At 54.9% G+C, this 21,633-nt stretch overlaps 1 protein-coding gene across 2 annotated transcripts; it reads left to right on the forward strand.

Annotated features, from left to right (window-relative positions):
- The first annotated feature begins 4,274 nt into the window (after positions 1-4,274).
- Positions 4,275-21,603, forward strand: NPAS1 (neuronal PAS domain protein 1). 2 transcript variants are annotated; one of them, XM_025269378.2, is made up of 12 exons: positions 4,275-4,546; positions 5,592-5,753; positions 6,226-6,461; positions 13,528-13,601; positions 13,874-13,963; positions 15,870-16,044; positions 17,432-17,547; positions 17,727-17,884; positions 18,594-18,700; positions 19,124-19,271; positions 20,292-20,386; positions 21,020-21,603. In XM_025269378.2, exons 2-12 carry the CDS (start codon positions 5,653-5,655, stop codon positions 21,481-21,483), a joined length of 1,764 nt encoding a protein of 587 aa, XP_025125163.2. In that variant the 5' UTR covers positions 4,275-4,546; positions 5,592-5,652; the 3' UTR covers positions 21,484-21,603. The 2 variants fall into 2 exon arrangements, with proteins under 2 accessions (XP_025125163.2, XP_044786717.1); XM_044930782.1 differs by having other exon boundaries at positions 4,275-4,522.
- The last annotated feature ends 30 nt before the right edge of the window (positions 21,604-21,633 follow it).

Consider the following 21,633-nt stretch of genomic DNA (forward strand, 5'->3'; position numbering starts at 1 on the left):
TTCCTAAAACTCTGCTGTCTTAGTAGAGAAGAGTGAGATTAAGGAGAAGTCACTGGAACCCTCCAAACACACAAACATGCACACACCCGTGCTCTTACAGCCTACCAAAATCCTTGCGCCTCTTTTTTTTTTTTTTAAGACTTACTTATTTATTATTAGTTTCTTGGCTGCACTGGGGCTTCGTTGCCGCATGCAAACTTTCTCTAACTGTGGTGAGCGGGGGTATACTCCTCATCATGGTGCGTGGGCTTCTCATCACGACAGCCTCTCTTGTTGAGGAGCACAGGCTCTAGGCGTGCGGGCTTCAGTAGTTGTGGCACACAGGCCCTCACTCCTCTCCTTGATTTCCCCTGATTACGGGGACCTCACCACCTCTCAAGGACACATACTATTCTTTCCCATCTCTTCCACCCCAGAAGAGGTCTCCATGTTTTGGTGAGAAACATCTCCTAAGCTGAGGAAGGCCAAGAAGAACTGAATGTGGCTGGGAGACTGAGAAGCTAGGGCAGGATGTGTCAGGGATGAGACCAAGAGGGTCTCAACTGCCACTGTCTCTAGATTCTCTAACAGGCCCCAGGTGGTCATGGCTCACTGCTTTGCCTGCCCTGGGGGTGGCACAGCGGCCCTAGATTTTCCCCAAACCTTTGTCAAGAGTCCTTTCAGGGACTTTCTTGGTGGTACAGTGGTTAAGAATTCACCTTGCAATGCAGGGGACATGGATTTGATCCCTGGTCAGGGAACTAAGATCCCACATGCCTGCACTCCACGCCCACACATGGCCATGAAGATCCTGCTTGCAGCAACTAGGACTGCATTCAGTCAAATAAATAAATATAAATATTTTTTAAATGAAAAAATAAACCCTGGAAGATTCACAGAAAAGTCTCTGACCCCTGACTGCTTCAAAAAAAAAAAGTCTTTTATGAAAGCTGTCTCGGTTCCCAGTTAGAGGGTCCCAGCTGTCTCCCCCCAGGGTCCCACCTGATGCATACTCTGTCCCAGAAGAGATCCTGTTTCTTCCCAGCTCTATGACCAGAGCTGCCGAAGGGCATGGACATCACAAAACAGCCCACCCATTTCACAGATGGGAAAACTGAGACCCCAAATGGTGTTTGTGTTTATCAGTCACTCTGAGTGGAGTCAAGGGCACATGAGGGTGAATGTGTCTTTGGATGGGCATGTCATATCTTGCAGATTTAATGCCTGGCTCTATTCTCCGTTTGGGGGCTTCCCAGGTGACGCTAGTGGTAAAGAACCAGCCTGCCAATACAGGAGACATTAGAGATGCGGGTTCAATTTTTGGGTTGGGAAGATCCTTTGCAGGAGGAGAGCATAGCAACCCACTCCAGTATTCTTGCCTGGAGGATCCCATGGACAGAGGAACCTGGTGGGCTACAGTCCCTGGGTTGCAAAGAGTCAGAAAGGACTGAAGCGACTCAGTAACACATTCTCAGCTTTAAGTGGCTTAACTCAGCAGTTTTCAGACTTTTTGGTCTCTTTACATTCTTGGAGAAGGAAATGGCAACCCACTCCAGTACTCTTGCCTGGAAAATCCTATGGACTAAGAAGCCTGGTAGGCTACAGTCCATGGGGTCGCAAAGAGTTGGACACCACTGAGCAACTTCACTTCACTTCACTTCACTTACATTTTTAGGGAAGACCAAAGAGCTTTTATTTCCGTTTCATAAGTCATATCAGAATAAAACTGGAAATTTTGAAAAGGATTCAAAAGGCATTTTTAAATAGCAATAATAAATGCATTACAGGCTAACATAAATAACCTATGTTAAGAAAAATTTTACCAAAAAAAAAGAAAAATTTTAGTGAAAGGAGTGTCATTATTTTACACTTTTGCAAAGCTCCTTGAAGTCCAGCCTCACAGAAGACAGCTGGACACTCCTGTTGCCTATGCCTGGGGTCTGCTGTGATATCACAGACCAGGGAGCCTCTGGAAACCTCCCCCACCACTGGACACGCATGGGAGAAGGAAGCGGAAAGGCAGAAAATGTCTCGGTATGAAAATTTGACCTCATAGACCCCCTGAAATGGTCTCAGGAACGAGTGCCCATGTCACACATAAAAGATTAGCTCTCAAATTGTTCAGTGTGGTTATCCTGATTGAACATCCAGACCTCCCAAGGACTGGGATACAGGTATCCAAGGAACTTCAGTGACCAGGATCCTGGCGTCTTAGCTCCACCACTGCTTCAATTGGAACCCCGACATCAGAGTTTCCCATTAGCCCATAAATGAGTGCTAAGGGATTATAGCACCTCCCACATATCTTGGAGCAACTAATCCTGTGCCCCACAACTACTGAGCCTGTGCTCTAGAGCCCGTGCTCCACAACAAGGGAAGCCACCCACCGCAAAAAGCCCGTGTACTGCAACTAGAGAGAGAGTAGCCCCTGCTCAGCACAACTAGAGAAAGCCTGCGGGCAGCAATGAAGACCCAGCACAGACAAATAAATAAATTTTGTATTGTTCAGTTGTCCAGGCACTCAGTCGTGTCTGACTCTGCAACTTCAAGGACTGCAGCATGCCAGGCTTCCCCGTCTTTCACCATCTCTCGGAGTTTGCCCAGATTCATGTCCCTTGAGCTGATGATGCCATCCAACCATCTCATTCTCTGTCGTCCCCTTCTCCTCCTGCCTTCAATCTTTCCCAGCATCAGGGTCTTTTCCAATGAGTTGGCTCTTTACATCAGGTGGCCAAAGTATTGGAGCTTCAGCATCAGTTCTTGCAGTGAATATTCAAGATTGATCAACCTTATTCAAGGTTGATCTCCTTTAGGATTCACTGGTTTGATCCCCTTGCAGTCCAAAGGACTCTCAAGAGTCTTCTGTAGCACCACAGTTCGAAAGCATTAACTCTTTGGTGCTCAGCCTTCTTTAAAGGAATATTAAAAATAATTTTTTAAAAACAGAGTGTCCCTATCAGCCCGTGCACATGAGGGTGCAGAGGTGTACCTTGGTTCCTCCGTCCAACCTGAGGAAGACCCTAGCTCTCTGCCAGCCCTGCCCACCCGCCTCTCCTGAGACTCCCGGCCCAGCTTCGTTAGTTGCACTGTGGTCTCCTAGGAGTACTTCATGCTCACATGTTCAGTTGTGTCCACTCTTCTCGACCACATGGACTGCAGCCCGCCAGGCTCCTCTGTCCATGGGATCCTCCAGGCAAGAATACTGCAGTGGGTTGCCATACTCTCCTCTAGAGGATCTTCCCAACCCCAGGATTGAACCTGCGTCTCTCATGTCTTCTGCATTGGCAGGCGGGTTCTTTACCACTGAGTCACCTGGGAAGCCTCCTAGGAGCACTTAAGCGCCTGGAAACCCTCACGCCAGGCTGCTGAAGGGGCTTGGGAGGGAGAGGTTTTGTATTTTCTACCAGAGTGGAAAAGAACTGGCTCAGTCACCTGGGTCTCCAGATCTCTACGGGAGGTACTATAAGCTCTTAGTTCCCATTTATGGTCTAATGGGAAGCTCCAAAGTTAAGGTTCCCGTGGGAGCAGTGGTGGAACTAAGACCCCAGGATCCTGATCTCAAGTTCCTCAGACACCTGTGTCCCAGTCCCTGGGAGATCTAGATGCCAAATCCTGGTCTTATAAGGTGGGGGGTGGGGGGGGGACGGTTGTTGAGCCCAAGGTCCCCTTCTTGTCCAGATGGCCTCGCTGACATTCTTAAGTTCTCTCCTGGAAAAGGGTCTCTAACACCTGGATTTGTGTCCCTAGAGGGGACGTTGACGTCTGGGTCTCCACCCCTACAGGAGATGGGTGCAGGGTGCCCTCCTTGTCCTGAGGAGCTGCTGGATGCTGAGTACTTTTAGGGAAAATGGGGTGATAGTTCCTTCCAGTGGGGTATATAGAGATAGAGCCTGGACTCCGGTGTTCCCCTCTTGGGGTGGGGAAGCCGACTTCGAGGTTCCCATTCTGGTGGGCTAAGGGGGCTCAGACATCTGAGCAGCCCAGGACTCCCTTGCTTGGAACCCCCTACCTGAATATTCATTGGAGGGACTGAGGCTGAGGCTGAAGCTCCAATACTTTGGCCACCTGATGCGAAGAGCCGACTCATTGGAAAAGAGTCTGATGCTGGGAAAGATTGAAGGCTGAAGAGGAAGACAGAAGACCAGATGGTTGGATGGCCTCATCGACTCAATGGACATGAGTTTGAGCAAACTCCAGGAGATGGTGAGGGACAGGGAGGCCTGGCGTGCTGCGGTCCATGGGGTCGCAAACAGTCGGACACGACGGAGCCACTGAACAACAACCTCGGAAAAGATCAGAGTGGCTGACGCGGGGCAGGACCGAAGGGCGGAGACTCCGTGGGCGGGGCTCCAGCAGGCCCCGCCCCCGCCCGCCGGCGCTGTCTCCACGCATCCAAGTCTGCGAGGCCTCGGCGGGCGCGGAAAGCCTAGTGCCACAGCCCTCGCCCCCCGCCGAGCCCGGCCCGCCCCGGGGTCTATGGGGCCGCTCCTCTGCGCTGACCGGCCGGCCCCACGCCGCGTCCGGAGCCTGCCCTCGCGGTCAGGTAACGAGGCGGTGGGTCTTGCAGGTAGGGGATGCCAGGGGGCAGGTATGAGAGGACAGGAACTCCTGAGTCCTGGAGGTGAAGGGGACCCGGACTCCAGTGTCCTAGGGGCTAGGGCATCGGAATGCCTGTCTCCCGGGGCTAAGAGTAGGGGCGCACGGAGATTGGGTCCTGGAGAAATAGGGGGCTAGGGGATCTGAACGCCAAGATCTAGGGCATTGGGGGACCTGGCTGGGGAGGCTTGGGGGTGGCGTGGATGTGGGGAGCGGGGCTGGACCCTGAATGCCTAGCCCTGGAGGAATGAAGACCTAATTGAACATGTTTCCGGTTCTGGGGAATCTGAATATCAGGACACCTGGGCTCAGAATTCTGGATCCATCCTGAGGGCTACCTGGGGCTGAGGAGCTGGCCGCTGCATCGGGGGTCTTCAGGGAGGAAGTTGTGGTTGCGGAGATTTGGCGGCCCAGACACGTGGCATCACCCCCAGGGGTTGAGAAGTGGTCCCTGGGGAGAGCATCGGGTGGGGTCCCTAGTTTCTGCGCCCCCCCCCCGCCCCTATCTCTTTAACCGAGCCTGGGAAATAGGCGTACCGCAGATGCGAAAACCAGACTCCCGGGATGGGCTTATGGTGGGAGCAGGTCCCCGGGGTAGAGGGCTCTGGGGGCTGGAGCCGGTCTCGCCTGGGCCCCGGCGAGGCGCCCGCCCCACGCCCGGCTTGGGCATGCTTGGCACGCAGCGCGCGGGCCGGTCGGATCCGTATGCGCGCCGCGTGCGCCTATTGGTATGCGGGAGCCGGCCCGGCGCGGGCGTGAGGCGGGCGCGCTGGCGGGCGGCGCGGGGGAGGCGGCGGCGGGGCACGTCCTCACCCTGAGTGAGCTTCGCCCGGAGCCCAGCACGGTGAGAGCTGCGGGCTGTGTAGCCTGGCCTCCGGGTGAGAAACTGAGGCCGCCTCCCGCGGCAGCTCCTCGCCGGGACCCTGCACCCCACCCCGCGGACCTTGGTTTGCCTACCAGGTGTCCCACGAGCCCCCTCGGCGCTGAGCATTGCCTCCCGCTCCTTCCCGCTGCAGGAGACGCGGCTCTCGAATCCTGCAGGCCGCTCTGAGCCCGCCTGAGCGGGTCCCCGCGGAGATGGCGGCCCCCTACCCCAGCGGTGGCGGGGGAGGTCGCGGCGGCAGCGTCCCTTGGGACTTTCTGCCGGGGTTCGTGGTCAAGGCCCCGCCGGGACCCTGGTGAGCAAAGCCCTGCCCCTCGGGCCGTGGCCCCGCCCCAAGGCGGGATCCGACAAGGATTCACATTCACCTTCGCCCCGCCCCTCGGGCCGTGGCCCCGCCCCAAGGCGGGATCCGAAGAGAATTCACACTCACCTTCCGCCCCGCCCCCTCGGGCTAGACTTTCTCACCCGGAGTTGCTCTACCAAGGTTCTGCAACTCACCGCACACTGGGCGTTCTGTTCCTAGCCCCCTTTTTCGGGACTCCTACCCAACATTCTTACCGTTTCCCTCTCCTTCCTCCTCTCCCCCAGCATTTACACCCCCAAGTCCTGTCCCACGGCTGGGCAGAGCAGTTACTCTCAGGCTCTGTCCCGACCTCCAGAGTGTTGAACCCACTTCCAACATCCCGTTCCCCCCGTTCTCGAGGCCCCCGCCCCCGATCCCGGAGTCCCCGGGCCCGGCTGACGCTCCCTCCGCGCCGCCCGCCCAGCCTGCAGGCGCAGCGCAAGGAGAAGTCCCGTAACGCTGCGCGTTCGCGGCGCGGAAAGGAGAACCTGGAGTTCTTCGAGCTGGCCAAGCTACTCCCTCTGCCCGGAGCCATCTCCAGCCAGCTGGACAAGGCGTCCATCGTGCGCCTCAGCGTCACCTACCTCCGCCTGCGCCGCTTTGCCGCGCTCGGGGCGCCGCCCTGGGGGCTGCGGTCTTCGGGGCCGCCGGCGGGCCTAGGTGAGTGCGCATGCGCGGGGGCGGGGTCCTGGCGCTCTCCCCCAGGAGAGGGGACTCCGGGTCTGAGCTGCGTGCTAGCTGTGGCCAGGTTCCTCCACCCTAAAGGAAAGGAGTACAGAACTTGGAGTCAGACCTTTTGTGTGTTGCTATCAGACGGCTTCTGCTGTCCAGGCCTCAGTTTATTCATCTGTAAAATGGGCTCACCAGATAGGGACGGTTTCATGAATTCTGCCCTGGCCATACCAGGGGTCATGCCACTAGTAAGGGCTATTATTTTTGTTAGAGGAAATGATTCATGATTCTCACAAAGGAGACCCGCAGCTGCATGAGTGGGACAGAGAGGACCCAGCCCGGGCCTCCCATCCGCTAATGAGCAAGAAACACCCCACACTCAGACCGGAGGGACCCCAGGGGGAACACAAGGACTCTGGCGTCTGTATTCCCAGCCTGGGATGCGGGAGGGGGACGGGATAACACGGCAGGTAAGATGGCGAGCTTCAGTAAGACAGAGGTCCCTGTCCCCGCTTGGCCATTTCCCAGCATTGTGACCCCCGGGCAGGTCGCCTCACCTCTCTGTGCCTCATTTGTGAAATGGAAATCATGATGAAGCTCCTCCCCTCCCCAGGGCTGAGAAGAGAAAAAGGTCTACCAGGTAATAAAGACCGTAAACACACCTGGTTCAGAGTAAACAGCCAGTGTGTAGCACTTACTGTTATCAGTGGCTGGTGTTTAGTCGCTCAGTCGCGTCTGACTCTTTGCGACCCCATGGACTGTAGCCCACCAGGCTCCCTCTGTCCATAGAATTCTCCAGGCAAGAATACTGGAGTGGGTTGCCATTTCCTTCTCCAGGGGCTATTCCCGACCCAGACAGAGATCGAACCGCGTCTCCTACATTGGCAGGCGGATTTTTTTTTTTTTTTTTTTTACCGCTGAGCCACCAGGGAAGCCTTTATCAATGGGTACCTCCAGGTTTATTGAGCATCTGCTGTGTGCCTGCTACTGTTCTGAGCCCTCTGGACCCAGCCGGAAACAAACGGGATAAAAGTCCCTGCCCTGGACAGGCTGACATCCTACTCCCCAAGACATGATAAGGAAATGCAATCTATAATATGTTAAAATATAGAACATGTAAAACAGATATATATAGATAGATATCTACTTTCATTATTATTCAGACTTCATTACACAGAGTGTTACTTTATTGTTATTACTTCTATTTTATGTTTTATTGCTTTACTCTTACTACTAGAAGTGTGCGAATCGTGTTCTTCAGAGGTCTCAGGTAACAGGGACAGGGCACCCTAGGCAACTGCGCCCCCCCCCCAAGATGGATTGTCCTTAGGGTGGGGTTGGAGGGGCTCCAATTCCCCTCCTGCCCTGGTCTGGGGGGGGGGGGTGGGGAGAGAAAATAGCATTGATTAAGTTCGCAATAAATCACCATTTAAATTTAAATAATCCGGCTTCCCAGGCGGTAATTAGGCGAATTGACTGGCGCGGAGAGAATGCGGCATTAGCGCCGCTGATTACTGTCATTACCGCGAACAACATGTGCGCCGGCGGGGGATAAACATCTTGTCTATTGTCCCCAAGCCCCGGGGAGAGAAAGGGAGGGGGAGACGCTGAGAGCCCCGCCGGCGTCCGGACTCCCCCCTCCCCGCTTGCCGGGATGGGTCATTCGAGGGGGCAGACCACCGACCTTAGCAACCCCCTTGCCTGTAGGTGGGAAGGTGGGGCAGGACAGTGTGCCGGGGAGGAGCTGCGTGGACTCCCCCCAAAATTAAGAAATGGGGGCATCTGTTCTCCCGGGGTCTTCAGCAAGAGGCCAAGAACCTGCTTCAACAGTTCAGATGGGGAAACTGAGGCCAGTGACTTAGTTGCCAGAGAAAAGCACAATGTAGGCTCTCTAAAGGAGGGGGGACTCCCACGTTCTCCTCAAAAATACTAGTAATAATATACGCCGCAGACACTGGGTTGAGCACTGAATCCAAATTCACTTGCTTAATTCTCTCAGAAATCTTCAGAGGGAGGCAGTGTTTTGATCCCTATTTTATAGAACTGGAAAACTGAGACCCAGAGAGGTGATGCTCTTTGCCCAAGGTCACACAGCCAACAAGGGACCCAGATGAAATTCAAACTCAAGTAGCCTGGCTCTGACACCCACCTTCTCTATCACCATATTTGGCATATGTGTGGGTCTCCAGGGATGGGTTCTGGGTTGCTGGGCTTGGCCTCTCTCTGGGCCTCACACTACCATCTGTAAAATGGGATCACTAATGTTGAAGTCTAGCCTAGGGGCTCTGAGTCTGAAGAGAAGACAGCTTTGATCTCCTATCAGTCATTCACTGTCACTGATTCAACTGTGCCAGGCAGTGTTCTAGGGCCTGGGGACATCGCAGAGAACAGGACAAAGTTCCTGCCCCGGGAGGTGGGCTACAAACCTGGTCCCCTGCCCTCTACCTCCCTAATGTCACCTTTCTACCTCTCTAATGACTTCAAGCCCTTGCCCTACGTTGGCCGCCTTGCTGTTCAGAGAAGCCTGCTCCCACCCCAGGGCCTTTGCACCTGCTATGCTTCCACCAGGAACCCGCATTCCCTTAGAATGTGGGCTTTTCAGTCAGGCTTTCCCCAACCACACTATTAAAAATAAAAGGGACTTCCTTAGTGGTCCAGTGGCTAAGAGTCTGCACTCCCATTGTAGGGGCCCTGGGTTCAATCCCTGGTCAAGGAACTAGATCCCACATGCTGCAATAAAAAGCCCACATGCCACAACTAAGACCCGATGAAGCCAAATAAACAAAAAATAACAACCCCCTGCTCCCAGCACTTCCTGTCTCCCTTTCTCCCTTTCCTGTCTTTTTTCTTTACATAGTACTTATTGTTACCTGCTATTACATATTTCTTATTTCTCTTCTTTTTTATTTAATTTTTAAAAATATTTGTTAATTTATTTGGCTGTGCCAGTTTTTAGCTGCAGCATGTGGGATCTAGTTCCTTGACCAGGGATAGAACCCAGGCCCCCTGCATTGGGAGCTCAGGGTCTTAGTTACTGGCCCACCAGGGAGTCCCTTCTCTTGTTTATTGTGTTTCTCCCCTACAACACCTTGTTTGCTGAGCCTAGAATAGACCCCGCACACAGTGAGGGATCACTAAATATTTGCTGGGCAGCTATGGAGCTGGGTGGGGGCTTCCCATGTGGTGCAGCGGTGAAGAATCTACCTGCTAATACAGGAGACACAAGAGACACGAGTTCGATCCCTGGATTGGGAAGATCCCTTGAAGAAGCAAATGGCAACACACTCCAGTATTCTTTCTGGGAAAATCCCATGGACAGAGGAGCCTGGCAGACTACAGTCCATGAGGTCAAGAGTGGGACACGACTGAGTGAGCAGCAGCAGCAGCTGGCTGTGCCGTGTGCATGCATGAGCCCACCCAGCTCCAGCCCTAGACCCATTTCACAGATGCAGCCAAGGAAAGTACAGGCAGAAATGCACCTGCTCCAGCCCCTCAGGCTTGCTTCCAGGGAGCAAGGCACTCTGATGAAGGCAGGGGGGCTCCTTCTCCCAGACTGCTACAAGTTCCTGAAGTCCCAGCCCTTCATCCCCACTAGTCTAGGACAGCAAAGCCCTCAGAACAGTTGAGGATGGGCGGTGGGGGCGGGACCCCTGGGTGAGGCCTTAGCTTCTCCCCTCAGCCCCTCAGCGCCCCCTCTGGTTTGGAGGGAAGATGACAACTGGGGCAGTTTTATTCCTGGGGAGGCTGACTTGATAGGAAACGCAGCAAATGTTTGTTGAAAGAGTGAATGATGGCTGGGGTTTGGACGTGAACAAGGAGCAGATCTGGGAGGGACAGGGGTTGAGGCATTTCTGGGAGAGACGGGGAGGGGGGCGGAGAAGGAAGCGGGGAGTCGGTGTGCTTGGGGCGGGATGGGGCTAGGAGCCATAAGACCCCTCAAAGACGCCTCAGTCAGGGATGGGGAGAGACCCAGGGGACAGGATAGGGGAAGAGCGAGTGGCTGAGCCCTCCCCATTACACGCACCCCCAACCCGACGTGCCCATTAACGCTGTTAATTGCAGCCGTTCAGTCTGACCTGGGCTGATCCTGTGAGAGGGAAAATGAAGGAATTAGCAAAAATGACAGGGGAAAATTGCGACAATTAGCAGCCAGCATTGTTCCCGCCTGTCACCCGGCTGGTTCCTGCTGCATCTCGGGGGAGGGGTCCCCATCACCACCACCACCCCTCAGTTATTGTCCCTGGAACTCCGGGCGGGGGCGGGGGGTGCGGGCGGTGGGAAAAGGGTGTGAACAGCCGTGAGGGTGTCGGGGTCGCTCCTGGAGGGAGGAGGCGTGGCCAAGCTGGGGTGGAGTTTGGGGGCTGCGTCCTGATTGGGGGTGAGGGGGGCGGCGTTTCGCCGCCTGGTGTTTTGATGGTCTGGAAATCACAATAGTAATCAGGCTATTAATACTGATCCCAGGTTGTTTCAGGAGCACCTGCTGCGTGCCCGCCCCTGGTAGGCCCTCTCTGTTTCCTAGGCGGAACGAATGCTCAACATCCCCTAACGGATCAGCCAGTCCTCTTAGCAAACCCATTTGACAGAGGAAGAAACTGAGGCCCAGAGAAGTGAAGGCACTGGTCCCTGGGCACACAGCCAGGGAGCGACAGTGATGACCCCAGACCTGGATCCTCAGGCCAACAGGAGCCGGGTGCTTGGGGACCCTCGAGGCCACTGACTCCCCGATCTGGGCACAGGCCCCTTGGGGAGTCGTTCTCTGCAAGGTCCAGCCTGGATGTCTGGAGCCCTCTGCTCTTGACTGTTGGGGGGATGGACGGCCTGTGTCTCTGCCTCCGTCTCCTTCACCATCTGTATCTTCCTGCCACTTTCCCCGTATGTCTCTCTGTGCATTTCTTTCCCTCCGTCCCTCCGTCTCTTTATTTTTATTTTTAAAATGTTCTGTACTGATGGTGGCCTGCGGGATCCTAGCTCCCCAACAAAGGATCACACCCATGCTGCCTGCATTGGACATGGGAAGTCTTATCCACCAGACCTCAGGGGAAGTCCCTGTCCTTCCATCTCATCACGTCTCTCTGTCTTTGTCTATCTCTATCTCAATTTCTGTGTCTATATATCGCTCTATCTCTCTTTTTAAAAATTTTATTGGGGTAAAATGTATGTAACATGACATTCACCATTGTACAGCGTGCAGCCAGCGCGTCTATCTGATTCATGCTCATCACTCTCCTAAAGCCCTGTGCGGTTTCACAGTTTCTCCCAGCTTCTCCCGCCCCTTCCTCCAGCCCCTGGCGACCACTAATCTGCTTCTTGTCCCTGGATTTGCCTGTGCTGGGTGTTTCATATAAATGGAATCCTACACTATGTAGCCTCATGTGTTTGGTTGCTTTCACTCAGCATAATGGTTCTCAAAGTTGCTTTCTGTTACAGCGTGGATCGGGACTCCATTTGTTTTTATGGCCAAATGACATTCCACTGTGTGAATTTAGCACGTTTTACTTATTCATTCAGCAATTAGTAGACATTTGCGCTGTTTCCACCTTTTGGCTATTAGGAATAATGCTGCTATGAACATTCACGTCCAAGTATTTGTTAGAGCACCTGTTTTCCGTTCTTTGGGATATGTACCTAGGAGTGCAATCGCTGGGTTATACGGTCATTCTTTGGGGAAGAAAAGGGCAACCCGCTCCAATATTCTTGCCTGGGAACTCCCATGAACAGAGGAGCCTGGAGGGCTACAGTCCGGGGTCGCAAAAGACTGAAACGACTGAGCAACTAAACAACAAATAGTAATTCTATATTTAACTTATTGAGGAATCGCCAAACTATTTTTCCAGACTGGCTGTATCGTTTCCCATTCCCACCAGCAACACACAGGGCTTCCGATTTCTCCACATCCTCGCCAACACTTCTTTTCTTTTTCTTTTTTTAAATTCTAGCCATCCTAGTGGGTGTGAAATGATCTCTCATTATGGTTTTCATTTGCATTTTGCTAATGACTAATGATGTTTAACATCTTTTCATGTGCTTATCGGCCGTTTGTGTATCGTCTTTGGATGACTGTCTATTCAAATCCTTTGCCCGATTTTGATTTTGGCTGTGCTGTGCAGCTTGCAGGATCTTAGTTCCCTGACCAGGCATCAAACCCAGACCCTCAGCAGTGAAAGCACTGAGTCCAAACCACTGGACTACCAGGGAATTCCTCTTTGGCCCATTTTTTAAATTTTATTTTTATTATTAAAGGATAATTGCTTTACGGAATTTTGTTGTTTTCTGTCAAACCTCAACATGAATCAGCCATAGGTGTACATATATCCCCTCCCTTTTGAACCTCCCTCCCATCTCCCTTCCCATCCCACCCCTCTAGATTGATACAGAGCCCCTGTTTGCATTTCCTGACTTGGCCCATTTTTTAACTGGACTCCTCATTCTTTTGTTGTTGAGTTTTAACGTCCTTATCTCTTTCTCTATTCCTTTGTACCTCTGTCCATATATTTGTATCTTTGGCTCTCAGTGTCTCTCTATGTCCCTATCTCTCTGTCTCTTTTTCTCTGGTTCCTTTCTGCTGCATTCTCATCCTTCAGGTCTGAGCTCAAAGGCCCCTCCTTCAACAGGCCCTACCCCATTTTTCTTTATTTCATGCCACCTATTCAGTTCTCCCTAGCACTGGTCACAAATGATAGTTCTGTATTTGTTAGTTTCCTGCTCACTGATGTCTGCCCTGACTTGGGTACCCTGCGAGGGCAGGGGTGGGTGTCCTGGTCACCACCCACTCTGTCTCTAGTACTGCCCAGTGAAGGGCAGATGCTCAGGGCATTTGCTGGAGGACTGAATGGATGAATGAGTGAATCCCTTTCTGTATCTCCTGGTGTCTCTCTGTCTCTGTGTGTCTCAGAATGTCCCTTCTCACACCCTGGGTCTCTCCCTGACAAGGCCCCCCAGTGCCTCACGACTGGGGATGAGAGAGGGAAATATGTAGCCTGCTTCCCTGGGGGTCTTCCCAGAGGTCAGGGGTCAAACCAGCAGACTCTAGCCTTACACCTCACTCTCCTCCCAGCCCCAGGCCGCAGGGGTCCCGTGGCGCTGGTCTCCGAAGTCTTTGAGCAGCACCTGGGCGGACACATCCTGCAGGTGAGGCCCCACCCCAGACTGCTGCTCCTTGCTGCCACCTGGTGGCGGACTTGGGAGAAAGGCACTCTTCTCTCCAGCCTCAGCCTGGGGGGAGCCCCAGAACTGGGAGGCAGGCTGCTGGGGCTCCCCTTTCTTCCTCCTCCTCCCTAGGGCCACTGAAACTCTTTACCCCGGATTAACCCATCGCAAGCAGAGATCCAGATTTCAGAACCTCTTATAGATGCCGTGTCCTCCTCTCCCCACGCCCCCCCCCACCTCTCTCCCCACTCTAGTCCCTGGACGGCTTCGTGTTTGCCTTGAACCAGGAAGGGAAGTTCCTCTACATCTCAGAGACAGTCTCCATTTATCTGGGTCTCTCACAGGTAAGGGGCCCGCAGCAGGCTGCCTGGCCCGGCTCAGCTGCCGTCTCCCTTGCCCGCCCTCCTCTCTCCTGGCCTCACCAAACCAGCATGAAAAAAAAAGGATGGGCTCCTAGGGTCCCAAAGTGTGTTCCTTGGGACAAAACATGACACCAAATGCAGAGGAGGGTTTTTAAAGTAATAAATCAATTTGAAGAAAGCAAATCAGCAGAAAGGTAAGTTTGCCTGTGAGTGGTCACCAAATGTACTGATATTTATCAAAACGTGTTTCTTCTTAACACTTTTAACAAATAACTTTATTTACTTATTTGTTTTTGGCCGTGCTAGGTCTTCATGTCTGGGCTTTCCTCTGGCTGTGGAGAGCGGGGCTTACTCTAGCCGTGCTGCTCGGGCTTCTCATGGCAGTTGCTTCCCTTGTGGTGGAGCAGAGGGTCTAGGGCGTGTGGAGCTCAGTTGTTGTGATCCTCAGGCTGTAGAGCCTGGGCTCAATAGTTGTGGTGAACCTGTGGTGAATAGCACACATTGTGATGTACAGGCTTACCTGTTCTGCAGCATGTGGGATCTTCTTGGACCAGGGATCGAACCTGAGTCTCCTGCATTGGCAGGCAGATTCTTTACCACTGAGCCATGAGGGAAGCCCTATTCTTGACACTTGTAAAGGATTCCAGCCATTCGTATTGGGAGGACTCGGGTTTTGCCAGCTTGGAGGATTTTGGGGGGCATCTGAGTTGACTGGTTTGCATTTTGCCTTGATTTCAACCCACTGTTTCTGCTCCAGCTCCTGAAGCTGGTGTCTGAGAGGGAAAGGAGGGCAAAGAGAAACCCAAAGCCCCATCCCCGGAGTCCTGGCTCCTTGTGGCATCTCAGGTCTTGCCAATCCAATCAATGCAAATTGCTGCCAACTTTTAGCATTTTTACGGAGATTTTGACAAATGGCAAATTTAGAAAATTCAGTGCATTGGTTTTTGGCTTTTGTGAGCAGCTCTTCAGTGAGTTGTTGGAGGGAGGTTCCTGGAAGAGGAAGACCTTGAACGGGGAATATGGACAAGAGGAAGGGAAGGATAAGAGTGGAGGGAAGGCTGGAAACGTGTGTGTGTGGTGTGGGGGGTGCTTAATTAGAATAGAGGGAAGCATGGGACCCCCAAACCCAGGGGCAGTGGGAGCATGGGAGGTTTCTGAGCAGAGGAGGGCCATGGTCCGAGGAGTACCTTATAGAAGGGTATGTGTGCGAGGACTGAGGGGAAGAAAGCCAGGGAGGACTCTGGGGAGGAGCACACAGGGAGAAGATGGCTGCCGGCTCGGGGACCGCGTGGAGATGAGGGGACCGCTGCGAGAAATCTGCGGGTTGAACTGAATGTAAAAATCTAATTAAAAGGTTCTAACACTTTAAAGAGTTTGACAGCCATTCCACTGCTTGTGTCCTGATTTCCATTTCTGCTGGGACATCCTGTGAGTCATTTCAGGGCGCAGTTGTTTGCTGTATGGGGGTGAGAGTGAGTAAGCAGGAACTGGGTAAACAGAGGCTATGACACCCCCGTTCAGCTTCTTTTATTTTATTTGGTTGCACTGGGTCTTAGTCGTGGCACGTGGGCTCTAGTTCCCTGACCAGGGAATGAATCTGGGTCCCCGCATTGGGAGCGCAGTCTTAGCTACTGGACAACAGGGGAAGTCCCCTCCCCCCAGCTTCTTCATACCGGAGGTAGGGGCAGAAAATCCTTAATAATCTCTGGGTTTGAAGTGAGAGGGCACGGGAAGAGCCTAAGTTTATATTCTCCTTTTACAAAGTTTAAGTAATTTTTATTTTTCTAATGAAAACACAAGACCGGCATGAGACACACCTGCTTATAAGGCGGGCTAGAGACGGCGCTCCCCTCACCGGTCCCCTGCACGCCCCCTCCTTCGCCGGCAGGTGGAGCTGACGGGCAGCAGCGTCTTCGACTACATCCATCCTGGGGACCACTCCGAGGTGCTGGAGCAACTGGGGCTGCGGGCCCCGACCCCCGGACCCCCAACCCCGCCTTCCGTCCCCTCCTCTTCCTCCTCCTCCTCATCTTCCTCTTCGCTTACGGATACGCCTGAGATCGGTAATTCCCAGGGCCCCCCAAAAAAAGAAGCCTGAGGGACACTGGGTACAATGTCTCCAAATGTGTCTTCTTTAAACAAAAACACTCTTGTTAAGAGTTGTGGCAAAGCAAGTTTTTGTAGAATGAGTCAGAATCTAAATTGAAGGAGTGAGACATGGCTCCCTAAAATTACCTAAGCTCCCTAAAGATGCCTGAATCCCCAAGACTGGAGCTTTAGAAAGACCCCCTCTGACTGCGGAGTGGAGGCGGGTGCCTGTGGGTTATTATTATTTACAACGCATGCTTATTGGACATTTACACGTGCCCTGCCCTTAAGGACATAATTTTATTAAATCCCAACCACAAACTCACGAAGCAGAAACTGATGATCTCCATGTTACCAAGGAGGAACCTGGGCACAGAGAGGTTAAGTGTCCCAGGTCACACAGATGTAAGTGGTTGAGCTGGACTCTGGCCCAGGTTTGTCTGACTTCAGGGTCTGCGCTTCTAACCCTTCTCTCCAGTGGAAAATTCCACTCCGTGTTGGGTAGGGAGGGTGTTGGAAACTACACTGCAAGTTCCTTTTAGCTCTAGGATATTGGGGAACTGAGGTTGTCTTTCTCATAAATAGGCTTTTCTTGTATGGGGTTTGCTTTAAAGGAAAATCCCGTGAACTATCAGCAGTGTTTGCAAGCTTGGGAGATGTTTGTGACACGTGTGGGACTTGTTGGCAAGCGTGATTATATTTACACCTGAGTTTGAGACCCAGACAGGGTTATTTGGGTGTAAGCCTATTTATAAGACTGCTTCACGGGGTTTATAGAATAATCTGTATTTGTGAGGCTTATTTATTCCGATAGCCGGAGCCCCCACTCTGTGCTCAGCCCTTTGTTGTGTAGGGCTGGAGACACAGCGGTGGCTAGAGCCCCAGCCCCACCCTCCCGAGGCTCACAGTCCAGTGGAGGAGACTGAACTGTCCCCAGGCAGTGATGGCCCAGAGTGGGCAGGGCTGGGGTAGGAGAGACCCCAGAGGGGCAGCTGACCCAGCCTGGGGGTCAGGGAGGACTTCCTGGAGGCGGAGATGTCTGAACTGAGATCTGGAGGTTGTGGCTAGAAATGATGTCATTAGAAGGCAGTGCTTGCCAGTCTTAGGCCATGGTGAGGAGCTGGGCTTTCTCCCAAGGGTACTAGGGAGCCATGGCAGGTTCAGAGCAGAGGTATAGGGTCAGATCTGAGCTTTAGAAAGAGGTGCTGGTGAGAAGGAGGGGAGCTTACTATAAGGTGTCAGCAGGCTTGTAGAACCATCAGGTGTGTCAGAGTGATTGTGGTCATGACCCTCTGTCTGCAGAGGGCGGGGGAAGCCTGTGTGTGTCCGCCTCCGGACCCCATAACCTTCCTTCCGCCCCAGAGGCCAGCCCCACCGAGGTATCCCGGTCCTCCCGGGTCCAGGAGCGCTCCTTCTTCATCCGCATGAAATCCACCCTCACCAAGAGAGGGCTGCATGTCAAGGCCTCGGGATACAAGGTGGGTGTGAGCTCTCCGAGCCCAGCGTCTGTCTCCCGTGTCCCCTCCCCAACCCTGTGTTCCTGCCAGCTATTTCCCGGGGGCCCCAGGGGCTGGGGACGACGGTCAGAGCCAGGCTCTGAGGCCAGGTTGTGGTCCCCGCGGCCAAGGGCCCCGCCTTGCCCCCGCCTCCGACACAGGTCATCCACGTGACCGGCCGCCTTCGGGCCCGTGCCCTGGGCCTCGTGGCCCTCGGCCACACGTTGCCGCCAGCTCCACTGGCTGAGCTGCCGCTGCACGGACACATGATTGTCTTCCGCCTCAGCCTGGGTCTCACCATCCTTGCTTGTGAGAGCAGGTACCGGGGTTGGGGTCAGAGGTGGGCCGATGGGGGCGCACGGGAGAGGGAGGTGGGCGGGGAGTCAAAGAGGCCAGGGGTCAGGAGGCTGCGGCCCTGGGGAGACGCGGGAGGCGAGAAAGCGGCGGAGGACCGCCTAGAAGAGGAGTGAAGGCGGGACCTGCGGGGATGGGGTGGGGCCTATGGGATGGGGCGGGGCCTACGGGGATGGAGGTGGGGCCTACGGGGACGACGCGAGGCCTTGGGGCGGGGCTTCTGGGATGGAGGCGGGGCCGTGTCCTGTTCCCAGGCCAGGTCCTCCGTTCACGGAACCCTCCTGCAGAGCTCAGCTGTTCTTGATCCTCTTTCTTTCTGCCTCACTGGTCTCTCATCTCTTATCCACTTTGTTTCCCGCACAAGACAGGTGGGGGGGGGGGGGATTATCAATAAATAGCGAAATCGTTTCCACAATTCAGGGGTCTCCGGAGTGCCCGGGGCCACCCCACACCCACGAATGCCATCTGCTCAAATGCCCATAGCCGCCCTAGAAGGGGACACTAGTATTTTAAATATTTTCCCGCCCCATTTTAAGGGAGAAAAACTGAAGCCCAGAGTACTCCAGAGCCAGGGTTTGGGCGTTGAGTGACTCCGGAACCAACCCTGCCCCCTTCTCCCTATCCCATGGTCGCGGACCCCTTCTCCCCACCTCTCTGTTGGTCCCTGCCCTCAGGGTCAGTGACCACATGGACCTGGGGCCCTCGGAGCTAGTGGGCCGCAGCTGCTACCAGTTTGTCCATGGACAGGATGCAACCAGGATCCGCCAAAGCCACCTGGACCGTGAGAACCCCTCACCCTAGACCTGAGCACCCCACCACCCTGCTCCTGGAAGTCCTTCTTTGAGGCTGACCATGGTCTCTCCTGCTGCCAGCTCATCACAGGACGAGCAGCAAGGGAGTCGTCCCTGAGCAAAGTCTCAGGAATTGGGCGGGGGGTGGGATTTATGGGGACTGGGGTCTCTCTGACCCAGCCTTCAAACTCCAGGGGCCTCGATGCCAGATTCCCTCTCAGTCTTTCTGACTTGGGTTCTTTCTGTCTCCCTCTCCGTGCTCTGCCTTTCTCTTTTCCCCACCATCTCACCCTTCCTGTTTCCCTATCACCCGCCCCCTCTCTGCCCCTGTCTCCCTGTCCACCTGTCTCTCTCTGTCCTTCCCACCCCACCCCATCCCTTCCGGTCTCTCCTGGTCCCTGGGCTGGGCCCAGTGCTGGACAAGGGCCAGGTGATGACCGGTTACTACCGTTGGCTGCAGCGTGCCGGGGGCTTCGTGTGGCTGCAGTCCGTGGCCACCGTGGCTGTGAGTGGGAAGAGCCCTGGAGAGCGCCATGTGCTCTGGGTCAGCTATGTGCTCAGGTGAGGGTTGCCCGCCCCCTCTCCCCATGAGGAGCTCAGAACTCCTTCCAGAAGATTCTGCCAGCTCTTCCCACCTTTGGGTGGGAGCTCTCAGGGAGGGTTGCTAGACAAGTCTAGGGGGGTGAGGTGGTAAAAACATGAAGGGGAATGGAGTCCAGTGAGAGTAAAGGCCTGGAGGAGAAGAGACCTTCCTTGCAGGAGGCAGAGAAGAAGTGATGGTCTCTTCTAGGGAGAAACACAGATGCCAAGTGGCCTCAGGGCTAGGTGGATTCTGGGGCACTGGGGGGCCATGGCAGGCAATATCCAGGAGAGGGCCAGAACAACTGATGGAAAGAAACTAGAGGTGGGGAGGACATTCCGGGCCGAGCACAGACAAAGCTCAGAGTCCTGGCTGACCCAGCTGAGGAACCAAAGGGAGCGAGCGCTTTGGGCTGGAGTAGAGTCCCCAGAAACGAAGCTGAGGATGGTGGTGGGGCACTGGGGAGCTGTGAGAGGGTTTAGAGCTGGAGGCAGTCACAGTCAAATCGGCTTTGTGAAAGGACCCTCTGGCTGCCATAAAGATGGAGGTCTGTCTGTGGGACAAGACGGGCTGGGAGCCTAGGGACAGGGAGATGCCATGCAGCACGGGTGAAGGGGGTGGCAGCCACCAGGCCATCTCTGGCTTTGCGGGGCCTGGGCCTGGGTCTCTGGGAGGAGCAGCAGGTTTGGAAGGAGGATGCTGAGGTCAGATGAGCATGCGGTGCCCAAGGGGATACTTAGGGTGACATCCTGCAGAGGTTTGGCCTCAGGAGACAGGGCCAAGCTGGTCTAGACACGAACTTGGAGTCTGGGATCCAATGATGAGGCCTAAGTGCCTAGGGTGGGGGGGGGTTGTCCCCAGTCACTGCAGTGGGGGGAGGTGCCTGCTGTCAGAGGGGGAGAGGAAGTCTACTCAAAAGACTGGTGGGCAGGAGGAAGGCTCCCTTCCCCAGAGGCTGGGTGGCCTGGGCCCCTAGCTCCCAATTTCATGTCTTGTCCCAGCCAAGCTGAGGGGGAGCAGACACCTCTGGATGCCTTCCAGCTTCCAGCCAGTGTGGCCCGTGAGGACGTGTCCAGCCCGGAGCCAGAGCCCACAGGTGAGACCCACCTCCCAGCCCAGCCCCTGGGAGGCCCTAAACAGCCTCTGGGACCTGTGCTGTCCAGTGTGGAGGCTATTTACAATAAAAGTACAGTTCAAACTCAGGAGTTCCCTGGAGATCCAGGAGTTAGGACTCTCAGCTCTCACTGCCATGAGCCTGGGTTTAATACTCGCTTGGTGAACCCCACAGGCCATACGGTGTGGCACAGAATAATCATAAATAGTTTCAGTTCCATTTCCTTAGTCGTACTCCCCACATTTGAAGAGCTCAGTAGCCATAGGCGGCCAGTGCAGATATGGAACACGTTCATCCTCACAGGAAGTCCCGTTGGATGGCCTGGGTCTAGACCGGAGCCTCTGACCTCTGGGGCCTGGTCACACTCTGTGGTGGGGGCCAGCCTGCCACACTGTACGGTATTTGGCTGCATCCCTGACATCCACCCCCTCGGATCCAGGCGCATCCTCCTCCCCAGTTGTGACGACCAAAAATGCCTCCAGACTTGGCCAACTGTCCCTGAAGGGACAAAACCGCCCCAGCAGAGGACCATGGAGCATGGCCCCATTCTACAGATGGGAAGGCTGAGGGCTGGGGATGAGTAGGACAGCACCCTTCCAAATCTTCCTCTTGCAGAGCCAGAGCCTCCAGTGGAAGGAAAGCAGGCCGCCCCCCCGGAGGAGGACGAGGCCCCCCAGCCCCGGGGCAAACCCATCAAAGTGGAGCCCGCCCCCGGGGAGAAAGAAGACCCAGAAGACAGTGAGGATGAGGAGCCGTCGGGCCATCTGGCCCCAACGAGGCCCGAGTTCACGTCCGTTATCCGGGCAGGGGCCCTGAAGCAGGACTTGGTGGGGCCGTGGGGCCTGGCGCCTCCTGGGGACCCCCCGCCTTCCCTCATGCACACCGGCTTCCTGCCCCCAGTCCTGCGGGGCCTGTGCACACCAGGCACCATCCGCTACGGCCCTGCCGAGCTGGGCCTGGCGTACCCACACCTGCAGAGGCTGGGCCCGGGCCCCGCCCTCCCAGAGGCCTTCTACCCCGCCCTGGGCCTGCCCTACCCGGGGGCCCTGGGCACCAGGGTGCAGCGGAAGGGGGACTGAGGACTCGGACAGCCCTCCACGTGGCCGGACAGGGAGGACGGGTGGGGACCCCAAGGGGACAGGGGGCTGGGCTCTCGGCCCCCGTGAATTAAACACCTGCTCCCGCTCTGTGGCCACGGAGCTCCTCTTCTCTCCTTCCTCTTTAATTAT

The sequence above is a fragment of the Bubalus bubalis genome, chromosome 18 (assembly GCF_019923935.1).
Source record: "Bubalus bubalis isolate 160015118507 breed Murrah chromosome 18, NDDB_SH_1, whole genome shotgun sequence".
NCBI classification, from domain to species: domain Eukaryota; kingdom Metazoa; phylum Chordata; class Mammalia; order Artiodactyla; family Bovidae; genus Bubalus; species Bubalus bubalis.